Source organism: Bombus bifarius, unplaced genomic scaffold, assembly GCF_011952205.1.
Source record: "Bombus bifarius isolate JDL3187 unplaced genomic scaffold, Bbif_JDL3187 scf7180000007992, whole genome shotgun sequence".
NCBI classification, from domain to species: Eukaryota; Metazoa; Arthropoda; class Insecta; order Hymenoptera; family Apidae; genus Bombus; species Bombus bifarius.
The window spans coordinates 2,156,122-2,167,964 of NW_022884373.1; the positions used below are offsets into that span (position 1 = coordinate 2,156,122).

Genomic DNA, 11,843 nt, shown 5'->3' on the forward strand with positions numbered 1-11,843 from the left:
AGAAATCGAAACGTAATAACAACTGTAACGAATATCGTTTGACACAGCAACCTGACATTATTCTTACAGGAAAATATTAATTGGTTGGATTATTGCTCGACATGAACTATAAAATGCATATAAACATATTATCAAGCTTTTATAATCTTCTGTGCAAACAAACATATATAAGTATTATATTAACGAAATAGTAAAATATTAAATCAAGATCGTAGGATTGCTCGCACTTATACGAATTAATTATGTACTCACTCTGACGAACTTTCGTCGTTGTCCTCGGGATCTGTAGTTTCTGGACATACTGACCTATAATCAAATAAATTAAAGAAAATCTATGATGCTTCGGTGCAATTAATTGACCTACTTGAAGCATTCCATCTTTTTTTAGCTTTTGATGCAAACGTCTCAAATGTGACACATACCGATTTCAACGAGAACCTTCATTTCTTTCTGCATATCGAAAAACAATTCCACTCTGAGAAATATTGTTTTCATTTCTTTTTTATAGAAGTGAATTTTTTAAATTTCTTTAAATATTTAAACACTGTTACAATTATTATTAATCGATCATTAATTGATAACTATTATATGTGCACAAAAAGAAAAAGTTATGCAAAAATGCAACGCAAATTTAAATTTAATTATCAATTAGAAATTGACAGCGATGTATTGGCACGTACAGGCAAGTAGCCAAATTTTTATTTTAGGATGGGAAAAATTTAGAACATTAACAATGGAGGAAGTATAATTATAACTATACTTGTGGTTAAACAGACAAGTATTCGAGAAAGTTTATGTGGTTTTTACTTTTGTTAACATACATTATTCATATAGCTTGTTGTACATCATTCATTCCACTACAATTTATTTATTTATTTCATTGTTTCTCTCTAGAAATATTCGAAATATGCGTACTTATGTTCCGTGTGACCTAATTCTCTTCCTTTCATCAGCGTACTCCTTCCACTTTCAGTCGCTGTAAATGAAGAATCATGTATGTATTCGCACAATGATCTTATTATCTTTTGCTATCTATGCGAAAGTAAACCATGCAGAGTATACTTTCACCATTATATGGGATAATTGCTTATTAATCACGTAATCAGTACAGTGAAAGTTGAAACTGCTTGCGGACAGCTAGTTCCTCCTTTCATGTAGCATTAATATTTTGCACACACTAATTACTGTAGTATTTCTATTAATGGACCTCATATTTTTTTTTTTTACCAAGTACATTCACGCACATATGTAATGAAAGATATCATTTAGGAATATTATGTAAGAATTGTATAAAGTTACGAATACACATATATCACGAAAATATTGTTACATTTTCGCCGAATGGAATTTGCACTGATACGTAAATGTTGTTTAGCAAATATGAAATCGGAATTCACGCACGAAATCTAATGGGGATAAATGGGAATCGAAATCCGAAAACCGATCAATGTGGTCATAGTTCAAAGTGGTAAACATTGAGTAATGAGCGATATTTATCATTCATTCAGGAATAAAACATTGGAGTTTAAATATTTCTTAATTATTCATAATTTCCATATACTGATAAGGTATCGCTCTTTGAGAATTATACTATATTGAGTATCATATTCAGTTAGTATTTTATTATGTAAATTATTTCAAAAGTGATCTTCTCTATACGAATTATTAACGAGAATGTTTATACAGAAGTAGTTACATAATTTTTTAACATTTTTAAATATATTTTAATATTAACTAATTCTGTTTACCTATTACTAATTTATCAAGACGTAATTGTTACATGGCTCGTTGGTCTAGGGGTATGATTCTCGCTTCGGGTGCGAGAGGTCCCGGGTTCAAATCCCGGACGAGCCCACGTGATTTATTTTTTGTTTTTTCTTTTTGATACACTTAATCTTATTCTCATTATATATTAATATTCTTGTTATTTAGTACTTTATACTAAATATTTATTTTATTTCGTAAAAATTAGGGTTTGAATTAATAGTACCGATTATTTCATGAAACTATCGATAACATCAAATATGGCGCTCGCATGGAACCCATTAAAGAAACACAGTGACCGTGAAAGGTATATTTATTAAGGCATTAAAGCATTTATCGTATCACTTGGTATTTTATTTTTTATAGAAATATTTAAATAACTGAATTTATGTTAATATACTTTATTTATTATATATGTATACGAGTACGATCAGCTGCATAACCTCTCTGACATGAAACTGACAGCTGTATAATAATTTGTTGTAGATGGATTTGTATCTATCCGGTATACCTAAATAGTAAGAGAACTCTAGCAGGGGGTCGGAAACTTCCAAAAGACAAATGTGTCGAAAATCCAACATATCAAGAAATTCGTGATGTTTTGGTAGCAGCTGGTTTCAATGTTGGAGTAGAAAACAAACGACATCCACGAGAACGTAGCAAAGAATTATTATTTCGCGGACGTATTCGCGTACAACTCAAAAATGACGATGGTACTCCTGTGAAACCAGAATTTCCCACTAGAGATTCGGTTTTGGCATATGTGGGCACGACCATTCCAAAGTTAAAAACTCGACAAGGAAAGCAATCCAGTGGTGAACAATCTTCTCAGCCATCAAGTTCATCGTCAAAGAAAGGAAAAGGAAAGGGGAGAAGATGATAAAGATATATAATATCACTAGAACATAAAAATATTTGTTACTTATGTATATTTTTGTGTTGAAATGAGAATTATTCTCACGTACAAAAATATTATATTACAAATTGTACAAACCTTTTAAAGGGAAGTTTTAAACTGAATGCATTCATACATACAAATATCTTAAAACTTTTGTTAAATTCTTTTATTATTCATCATTATTTTGTAATCCTGATAGTCGTGTTAATTGTTTGTTTTCATTTACATCTTGGTACTTTACTATTGAAGGAATTTGTTCGATCGTTTTGAATATTCAAATTATTATTCTCAGAATTAGAAGCTAATTACTTTGATGAACCAGTTGGAGACTGTAATGCTGTTTCTGTATTGTGTGGTACATAGTGCACTATATAACCACTAGGGGGAGGATGAGATACTGGAAGATATGGTTCGATCATACTCGATAGTGGAACCTGTAAATTTAATATACATATGATAGAATTTTCCCAAGTTTAATAGCGCTTGTAGCAAAGTAGTACGTACATTCTTATCGGAATTTGGTTGAGCTAATCCTACAATAGGTGGTTGTCCAATTGGAAACATTAAATTGTTCTTAAGATTTTTCCTTGCTTTTCTATTTTCTCGTGCCTCAAATTTATTAAATATAAGTATGAAATAGAATTACAAAAATATATGAATTACATTACATTACATTTTGTATTACTTACTTCATTGATACTTCTAAGAAACGATCCATTTGGGTGCAACATATCTTGGAGCTCTGATCTGGCATTTATTAACTCACTTACTGGCGCACTAACTGTTTTTACTAATGTGCTAGGAATATCATGTAATGTGTTGATATGTGGATGTAAATCAGGGTGTAATACAGATTGTAAAAAATTATTCCCTAGCAAATGTGGTAATCTACTTATTGTATTTAAAGCTGGATGTAAAATGGAATTCAAATGCGGAGGAATAGGTAGTGGAGGAATATGTGGTACTGGAGGAATATGTGGTGGAGGAATATGTGGTAGAGGAATATGTGGTAAAGGAGCCCCAACAATAGAATCGGATGAAGTTGTGTTTGAATCCTGTTCATTTATAAGTAAATCTGTATTAGTCTTAATAGTAGGATTACTTGTTTTTTCTGTATCATTATCATCATTATTTGAATCACAATCTCTTACGAAATGTGCATGACCTTTTAATGGTCCTCCAGTGAGAAAATAGTTTGCAACTTGGTGAGCATCACCTGAGGATTATTAATATATTGATATATGTTAATAATTACTTGTAGTTTTCTTATTGCAGTTACCTAGTTTAAGATGTCGATTAGAGCTTGATACACCACGCGAATCTCGCTGCTTTTGTTCAGTCAGTGCTTCGGAGTTGGCACTCAAATCAATTTCCTTCAATTGCTTTCCAGAACGTATATTGTAATCTAACAAAGCAAATTAATATATACAATGTAATACTTTTCTTAAGGCATTACCTTTATAGCCATGGTACGCACTAGAATAATTGAACTTTATTGATGTAAATGGTTGTAAATTGTGAATTTTAGTGCAAGAGACATTGTGTGTATACACTACAATATGATATAAAATAAAGATTAATGATATTAATCTATAGTACTTCATGTTACACATAAACAATTTGGACACATCAAAGAATTCAATTGCAATAAGCTTTGAAGTGCTTTGAAGCGCAGATTATGCACTGGAATCTGATGTGGTTTTACCTGACATTTATTGATTTTGCAAGAGAAAATTTGCTGACGTTTTATAAACAATTCTTTTCCTTTATCATAACATAAATGCTTACATTAATATATACAGTTGTAGGAATTACATCAGATCTTAAACAATTGAGTAATAATGATTCATGTAACATGCATACTTTTATGTAGATTTTTTATATGAAATCATTATCTTTTGCTTTGTTCAATTTATTATTGTTTATCGCAAAAGTTATTATCTTCTCAAGTTTGTATTTCATCACATTATATTTGAAAAAAAAATTAAAGTATTAAGAAAAGAAAATATTATAAAGATTAAAGTTATAGAAAATTATATCTGTTGAACGAATACATATGAAGTGTTGTAATCAATGAAAGGAAATATATAAAAAAAAACCTTCACCGTGACAATGTTTTACACATTGCCGTGACCAGGATTCGAACCTGGGTTACTACGGCCACAACGTAGGGTCCTAACCACTAGACGATCACGGCTATTGAAGGTTGTGGAAGACATGGTTATTTTTCTAAACACTAGAAATATATTTATTTTTCTCTCAAAAGTATTAATTTAATTTATTTATTCTTAAATGAAATACTTTTAAGAGAAATCAAATTCTAGACTAAATCAATATAAGTACGACATATACAGTATTTATTTTATATACATTAATATAATAATTATCATAATTATCAAAGCTTATCGTAAATTATCGGTGATTTTTAATATCATTTGATTTTTAATATCATAGAATGGTAATGGAGTTTATTTTCATCGATTCTCTTGTACAAGTAATGATTAAAGCTCTTGTTCACAGATGGAGCTAGATGCAACTCCGATGATGAAGAAGAAATGACTCCTCGAGTCTTCTGATTTCCTGATAGTGTCCGGTTGTTAGCGACCGTCGTTGCTACCGCGGCGTCGTGGTTTTAGCAATAGTGTGTCATTCGTGTAAAGTGTAAAAAAGTAGCTCATGTAAAAGTGCTCCAAACACGACGGTTTTCGGCGATGCTTGACAAGGGGAAGATGCATGCTGCCTGACGACCGTCAAGATGTGGACTTCGAACGATACGTCTAGTCGAAGATTCCCGCGCGAATTCTGCTCAGGTATGTAACTATTTCAGTCAGTCACCATTGATAATTTTACTGGAGCTATGTCAAGTTTTCGTTACAATCTTTAGAGAACAGTACACTTCAAAGGCATTATTAACGTTCTACGGACGTTTCTCGAAACGTATGTATACTAACTACTAAAACTTCTGAAAACACATAAGTTTTTCGCTTATGGCTAGTAGCGTTTAACTTATTTCGGTATTGTTGAATACTAAATACGTATATATTCCTACGACGAGACGCTCTGTGCTGAATAAATTTTGCAATTATTAATTGAGTTTAATTTAATATAATTTTTACTTTAGGCGATCTGTAAATATCAATATCCAGATATCCTGGAATTGAAAATCACTTTCCTCGCACGAAATTAATTCGAACAGACGTTAAATAATTTGTATACTCGCGAGAAAAACTCGATTAATAATACGCTACATGGAATCTGTAAATTCACGAGCGCAACATAGCGAACGCGTATTTCACAAAACGTGTTATTACGGTTTCAGCAGTAAAAGGGTTAAACATATGAATTTCCTACATAAACATATAGCAGAAGTTTCTCTAATTACCGATAGACATTCGTACAAAGATGCTCAAGTACAGCCCTGCAAATGTTACCATCTTGTGCATTCTGTTCGCCTGGTAGCCAGTGTCTCCATAAGAGTCTATCCGAACAACCTTGATGTCATTGATATTTCAATATTTTTCTCTCCTTTTATTCCTTTTATTGTTTCTTCGTATATTTTCAAAGTGTTATTCCCCGGTGTAAATTATATTACGACTACCTAAAGTAAATTATATTTCATGAAATTTTTTGATATTAGAAGGTATGCATATATCAATTTATAAATAAACGAGTTGCGAATCGTTTTTAAATTTATCAAATATAAGTACATGAATACGCACGTTTAACAACAGATATAAGAAAATACTCGTGCTAATAATTTAACTGGGGTATATGTCTCAGTTGACAGGTTAACTAGTACGGTAGTTTTATACGTTTTATCCTATGGATTGCATTGGATTATGTATTTGTAGAAATGATAATACGTCATCGTACATTTAGTTGCGCATTTTTTATTTTACAATGTTATCTAGTCGTTTTTATTGTCCAGAATATTTTATTCCGTATTCATTTTATTTTAATCGTCGGTATTAGTCAATATTTATTTTAGATAATATCCGTTCCATTTTAATCATTTCAATAGATTTATTAATGAGCAGCGAATCGATTTATTCGCCGATTTAAAATATCGATGGTTTACTGCATAAATATCGTATGGCCATATTTGGCAGAGTTTTTACACGCGACAAATAGTTATTTACTGTTTCTCCATGTTGTATAAAAATCACGTTTATATCTACTTCGTGAATTTCTCAAGAATAATATATTTCTTTATCATATTTAATATGTGTAGAGATATTTTCAGGAACTATGATTCGCTCTCGTCATTTTGCGTTCCTAAAGACGATCGATGCATGATAATCAATTTCGTAAGAGCATTCATAAAGACGAGTATAACGCAGAATTTCTTTGATTATAAAGTACTATTGAATTCTTCAAACCGTTTTCGTCGAAAATGCTGAAAGTGCAGAAACGTACAATATTCGTGCAATATGCTGTCGACATGTCAAATAAACTTACAATTGTATGTATGTGATGGAAGCCTAAGCTTATCAACCCTGTTCCTAGGGGAATTGTTTGTTTTCTTTGCCTAGAATCTAGAACTAGACTCTAGATCATCGTCTATCACGTTCATATTAGTTTCTCTACAGACACGTGGAAATATGATGCATAAGCAAGTTCAAAGTATAAATGATCTTCCGACAATCGATCTTTCTTAGATGGTCTTTGTGACGCGTAACAATAATTACCGTGGTATTTTTTTGACATATTTCATCTGTCAGATAATCATTTAGGCAATTCGATTCTCTTGTTGTCAAAAGTCAATTAATGCAAATTTGCGCTCGGTGAGAAATGTGACGTTTCCTAAAGCAACGAACGGAAGGAGTCGAGGATGACTTAATACGTATGATAGCGGAAACGCAGCCAGTAATTTGAGATCCTATCGATCGTCTATTGTCTACGTATAGCTAATACAATATGAAACAAGAATCGATAATACGGGCATGTTTATGGCACCGTCGATATCAGATATACTTATATATAAATAAATAAATAAATAAATTTATATATATGTATAATTACGTTTATTTGTCTCCATTTTGTTTGTTTTACATTTATTTGTCTTCACTCCGCTAGTTTTACATTTATTTGTCTTCATTTTGTTCGTTTTACATTTATTTGTCCCGATTTCGTTATTTTTACAATGTTATCCTATACCTAAGTCCGCTAAATTAATCCGTATTTTTATTATCATTTATTTACCGTTTTATTATCATCATTGTTGTGTAAGCGCCGCTTTTTCAATGATCTTTATTAATTTATCGATACACTTGGCACACTCTTCTACGTTCTTATGATCGATATCGTGCACCTAATTACAGCAACGAGAAGAATGATAGAATTATCGTTGTTCGGAAAGAACAATAATAGAATCGAAATGAAAGTTTGCATACCCGTTTAGCGAACTGTGACTTCAGTTTCTTGTCTTGGAATATCATCTTTTCCCCTATTCTAAGGTTCTTGAACGTCTTCGCTCGGAGCGGGCCGAATTTTCTTCGAAATTCTTTCACGCTCCCGTGGCAAGTGTTCTCAAGGTTCTGGATCTTCGCATGTATCCTACGCTGTCTTTCTCCTAGCAAATCTACTTTTTTCGTAAACTTCACAGTGTCCTTGTAGCCGTGGTAATAGTCGTTTCTCATTTGCATCGTCAACTCTCCCGTTATCTAGACGCAATTATACAACATTATTTTGTCGTATTTGATATTTTACTTGTGTTACGAATAAAATTCCACCACTTCCCCTTAACGGTTAATAAAATTCCCTAGAAAGTTGTTGAAATTAACACGGAAATTATCGCGTCTGTTTACAGTTATTCACATTAATACTCGGACACGATATAACATTATATCTGTATTTCTTGCTCTGTATACGATTTAAATATCGTGTCGTTTATTCTACGTGAACACAAACCATTTACAGAGGAATATAAAAATCGGTCGCGATTTTGTACAAATCAACCGCGACTGCACGGTCGAACAATATATGTAGAAATAAAAATGAAAATAGTAATTACTTGCTCGAGTTCGTTCGCTATTTTTATTTTATACGCTTCCGGCAAGTCTGGGTGTTTACTGAAAATCCTGTCGATCCGCGCTTGATTCGATTCCATCCACGAGTCGACCTTTTTGTCGATGCTCTCATTACCGTAGTCGATCAGAAACGATTCTTCTTGATTTACGTTGTCGGCTACTCTCGATAGCACCTCGCCACTCCAATACAAAACACGATCCTTTTCCTCCAATAAATCGATCCATGAGTGAGGCATACGTCCTACCGTTTGCCCCATTGTTGTTTCTGTGCGAGCATGTAACTGCCAAAATCCATATGATGGCAAATGATGTATCGGCTCAGCGTCCTCTGTCTAAAAGTCAGGTAAATACTCACAATGCTTACGGTGATCCATTACGCGTCGGATTTGCTTTGTTTTGCACGCGAGATTTAACCGAAATTTGGCAGCATATTGTTAGCTTCGTTCGACAAGGTCGTCACTTGTGCTTCTTCTAACCTTTGTTATGTGACATTTCTCCAACGAGGTTCCTGTCATGTGTACCGATTCAGCAAACCATTTAAAAAGTATTTTAACTTAAATTCGAGGTTTACGATACTTCTCATTTACATTTCTTTACATTATCAATTCCATCTTGTATACATACACAAATTTCGATACTCATATAATAATCTAATCTTTTTAGCCGAAATACTAATCATATTATATCAATTATAGCATATTATCTTAATACACTTCTCTACTCATTGACCTATCCTAATTTAACTTAAATTCGAGGTTTACGATATCCCGTTTTCAACTTGCTCGCATTATCTGTTCCATCCTATATATACATACATACAGAGATTTCAAAATCTATATAACAATTTAATCCTTCGCACACTATAAACTACCATCTACTACCGTCTACGAAACTCCAATTGAGTCTCCTCTAATCTCTCCTAATTTACATTAAAAGCAAATCAGGTATTCACATTATCATGCTCTCGGTTCAAACTCCATTCGAACTTTATCCCATCGTATAGTTTGGTTATATCGCGGCTAGGCGCTGCCTTAGTTAGCGGTTTCTCGTTTATCGTAAACCGGACAGATGGCGTTGAAAAAAAGAGAGCCGTCGCGTTGTTTTCTTCTTCCTGCAAACGTCTCCATTTTTCTTTTCACGCCGGTGGCGTTGCTTCGGTATTGTTCACTTGCGTGTAAGCAAATAACGCGGATGGCACAATAGGTGGAAACTTGGCCAGGCCGTCACAAAAGGTCGATTCTTCGCGGAGTGTCCACGAGGATTACATTGAGCGTTGATTTCACGTTATCAGACGTGGAAAAAGGAACTGGAGCGGACGTCCGGCCGTCTCGAAAGTCCGCGAAATTCAATCGGCGCACGTAGCTAGTGTCGGGGTGTCAATTCAAAGCAACGTAATCTCCGTTCAGTGCGACCAATAATCGGCTTATTGATTTCGATTCGAGGCTAAAACACCGTCCACAACAACCATTGGAACCGACGCGCGAGCTGCTTTTTTCCCCTCTACGTTCCCTGTCTTTTTTAATTGACAATCGAGCTCCTGAGCACTGGGAAGGGAGAGGCACGCGTGGTTTTCATTTATTTTTAGCGGTGAACGTTCCGTACGCGGTATTTAAAACCGGGTAGCTTGGGAATGGACGTAATTTAATTTTCCTAAATAGAAATGACCTTTTTGTTCGCGCAACTGAGAGCGGTTTGATTGGAAAATGCTTTTTATCGCGAGTACTCGTCGTACCTGTATTATCATTGTTGCTGGTGTTTGATTTGATATTTATATATTGGTAGACAAATTTTGTCGTTATTAAAATATTTCAGAGGATTATATCGTGTAATTTATTTATACCCGATAATAATCCTTGTGTCGTAAGTAAATGAAAATTAGGTTGAATTATGTAATACAAGTACAAGCCTGATCCTAAATTAGAACAGTCACGGAAAAAGAAAATTAATTTGACAGATCATCGGAAATTTATTAAACCATGCTTGGAACCTTAGACTGTAAACGAATGGTACATTCAACATCGCAGTACAAATCTCATAAATAATAATTAGTATAGTAACAAAGTTAAATATTTTCTCTATTTATATACATCGTGTTTTTCGATAATTGTTTTAATCAATTTCGTATTATTATTCGTATGATATATTCATATATAATGAGCTATGTATGTTCATATATTGATTTGAAGAAATTCCAAAGAAGACAGATTAATTAACCAACGCAACATGCAATTAATATTCAGCTACAGTTGTGCTAACTGAATGACATTGTAATTTAATCGCCTAATCTAATTACATTTTACTCGAATTACACGATAATGATTGGATTTTACGGTAATTCAATTATAGTAATAATCATCATTCTAATTGAATTTTTACTTGAATTATTACATCGATGATTAGTACTATAATTGAATTATAAAGTGTGTAACAGAATTCCAGGTCAGAACACTGTGATCTTACGTTTGTGTCTTTCAATTACATTATTCAGTTGCGCGTTGTAATCCGTACTTCAACTGCAATTGCGAATTACATCGTAATTTAATTTAATGGCAGATTCGAATTATGAATTCTAATGACAATGTAATCGAGCACGATGTAATTGAATCATCTTGTAATTATAACTCGTGGAGTAATTTAGTCGTAATTCCGTGCAACTCTGTATTTAGCATACAGAAGTTAGTTACCATTTTCATCTTCACCTAAATTTGCATCAAAATCTCTCGAAAATTGATGCGCCGCGGTCGTCAACATTAAATCAAATTTTGATGAATTGCAGCGTACAGAGCGTCGAACGAGCCGCGAAGACGTAATTTCGCGGCATGATTTATCGGGCGTTGTTTCGAAAAACAATTTCGCGTAAGAAACACGCACGACTCGTAACTCGTTCGATACACTGGCCGGGCAACTGCGAGCGCGTAGACGCGAAATTAATATCGGAAACTCGTATCTTACAATGTATTTCAATTTCGTCGGCGAGTTAATTAACCATATGAACTGCATACCTATCGTTTCATTTTCTACCATATTTTGTTTAATTTCCCTATCTACCTTGTTCGCCTGCAATTTGTTCGAACGCTGAATTGCCGGGATTTTTTCCGTGTAGAAAAAGCAGACCTTAACGTGCGCTAATTACTTGCGATTTAAACGACGAA

At 33.4% G+C, this 11,843-nt stretch overlaps 3 protein-coding genes and 2 non-coding genes across 6 annotated transcripts; 2 read left to right on the forward strand and 3 right to left on the reverse strand.

Annotated features, from left to right (window-relative positions):
• Positions 1-1,782: 1,782 nt before the first annotated feature.
• Positions 1,783-1,854, forward strand: Trnap-cgg. Its single transcript has one exon. It is a non-coding gene; the product is annotated as a tRNA-Pro (tRNA).
• A 108-nt stretch (positions 1,855-1,962) lies between these two features.
• Positions 1,963-4,251, forward strand: LOC117205635 (signal recognition particle 19 kDa protein). Its single transcript, XM_033444247.1, has 2 exons — positions 1,963-2,071; positions 2,251-4,251. Exons 1-2 carry the CDS (start codon positions 2,001-2,003, stop codon positions 2,642-2,644), a joined length of 465 nt encoding a protein of 154 aa, XP_033300138.1. The 5' UTR covers positions 1,963-2,000; the 3' UTR covers positions 2,645-4,251.
• On the reverse strand, positions 2,968-4,303 carry LOC117205636. The gene is made up of 5 exons (XM_033444248.1): positions 4,140-4,303; positions 3,942-4,067; positions 3,352-3,878; positions 3,167-3,271; positions 2,968-3,096 (listed from the first exon to the last, which is right to left on the reverse strand). The coding sequence occupies exons 1-5, from the start codon at positions 4,273-4,275 to the stop codon at positions 2,968-2,970; spliced, it is 1,023 nt and encodes a 340-aa protein (XP_033300139.1). The 5' UTR covers positions 4,276-4,303.
• A 484-nt stretch (positions 4,304-4,787) lies between these two features.
• On the reverse strand, positions 4,788-4,859 carry Trnah-gug. Its single transcript has one exon. It is a non-coding gene; the product is annotated as a tRNA-His (tRNA).
• A 2,855-nt stretch (positions 4,860-7,714) lies between these two features.
• On the reverse strand, positions 7,715-10,192 carry LOC117205796. Of its 2 annotated transcripts, XM_033444539.1 has the most exons (4): positions 9,047-10,192; positions 8,676-8,972; positions 8,056-8,325; positions 7,715-7,973 (listed from the first exon to the last, which is right to left on the reverse strand). In XM_033444539.1, the coding sequence occupies exons 2-4, from the start codon at positions 8,946-8,948 to the stop codon at positions 7,878-7,880; spliced, it is 639 nt and encodes a 212-aa protein (XP_033300430.1). In that variant the 5' UTR covers positions 8,949-8,972; positions 9,047-10,192; the 3' UTR covers positions 7,715-7,877. The 2 variants fall into 2 exon arrangements, with proteins under 2 accessions (XP_033300430.1, XP_033300431.1); XM_033444540.1 differs by lacking the exon at positions 9,047-10,192 and having other exon boundaries at positions 8,676-9,036.
• Positions 10,193-11,843: the final 1,651 nt, after the last annotated feature.

Coding starts and splice junctions, on each gene's coding strand:
- LOC117205635 (XM_033444247.1), top strand. CDS start 2,001: ATGAAACTATCGATAACATCAAATATGGCGCTCGCATGGAACCCATTA. Junction 2,072..2,250: donor AAACACAGTGACCGTGAAAG/GTATATTTATTA, acceptor AATTTGTTGTAG/ATGGATTTGTATCTATCCGG.
- LOC117205636 (XM_033444248.1), bottom strand. CDS start 4,275: ATGTGTAACATGAAGTACTATAGATTAATATCATTAATCTTTATTTTA. Junction 4,068..4,139: donor AATAAAGTTCAATTATTCTA/GTGCGTACCATG, acceptor TTGCTTTGTTAG/ATTACAATATACGTTCTGGA. Junction 3,097..3,166: donor AACCAAATTCCGATAAGAAT/GTACGTACTACT, acceptor TTAAATTTACAG/GTTCCACTATCGAGTATGAT.
- LOC117205796 (XM_033444539.1), bottom strand. CDS start 8,948: ATGGGGCAAACGGTAGGACGTATGCCTCACTCATGGATCGATTTATTG. Junction 8,326..8,675: donor TAGCGAACGAACTCGAGCAA/GTAATTACTATT, acceptor AATTGCGTCTAG/ATAACGGGAGAGTTGACGAT. Junction 7,974..8,055: donor AGTCACAGTTCGCTAAACGG/GTATGCAAACTT, acceptor TGCTGTAATTAG/GTGCACGATATCGATCATAA.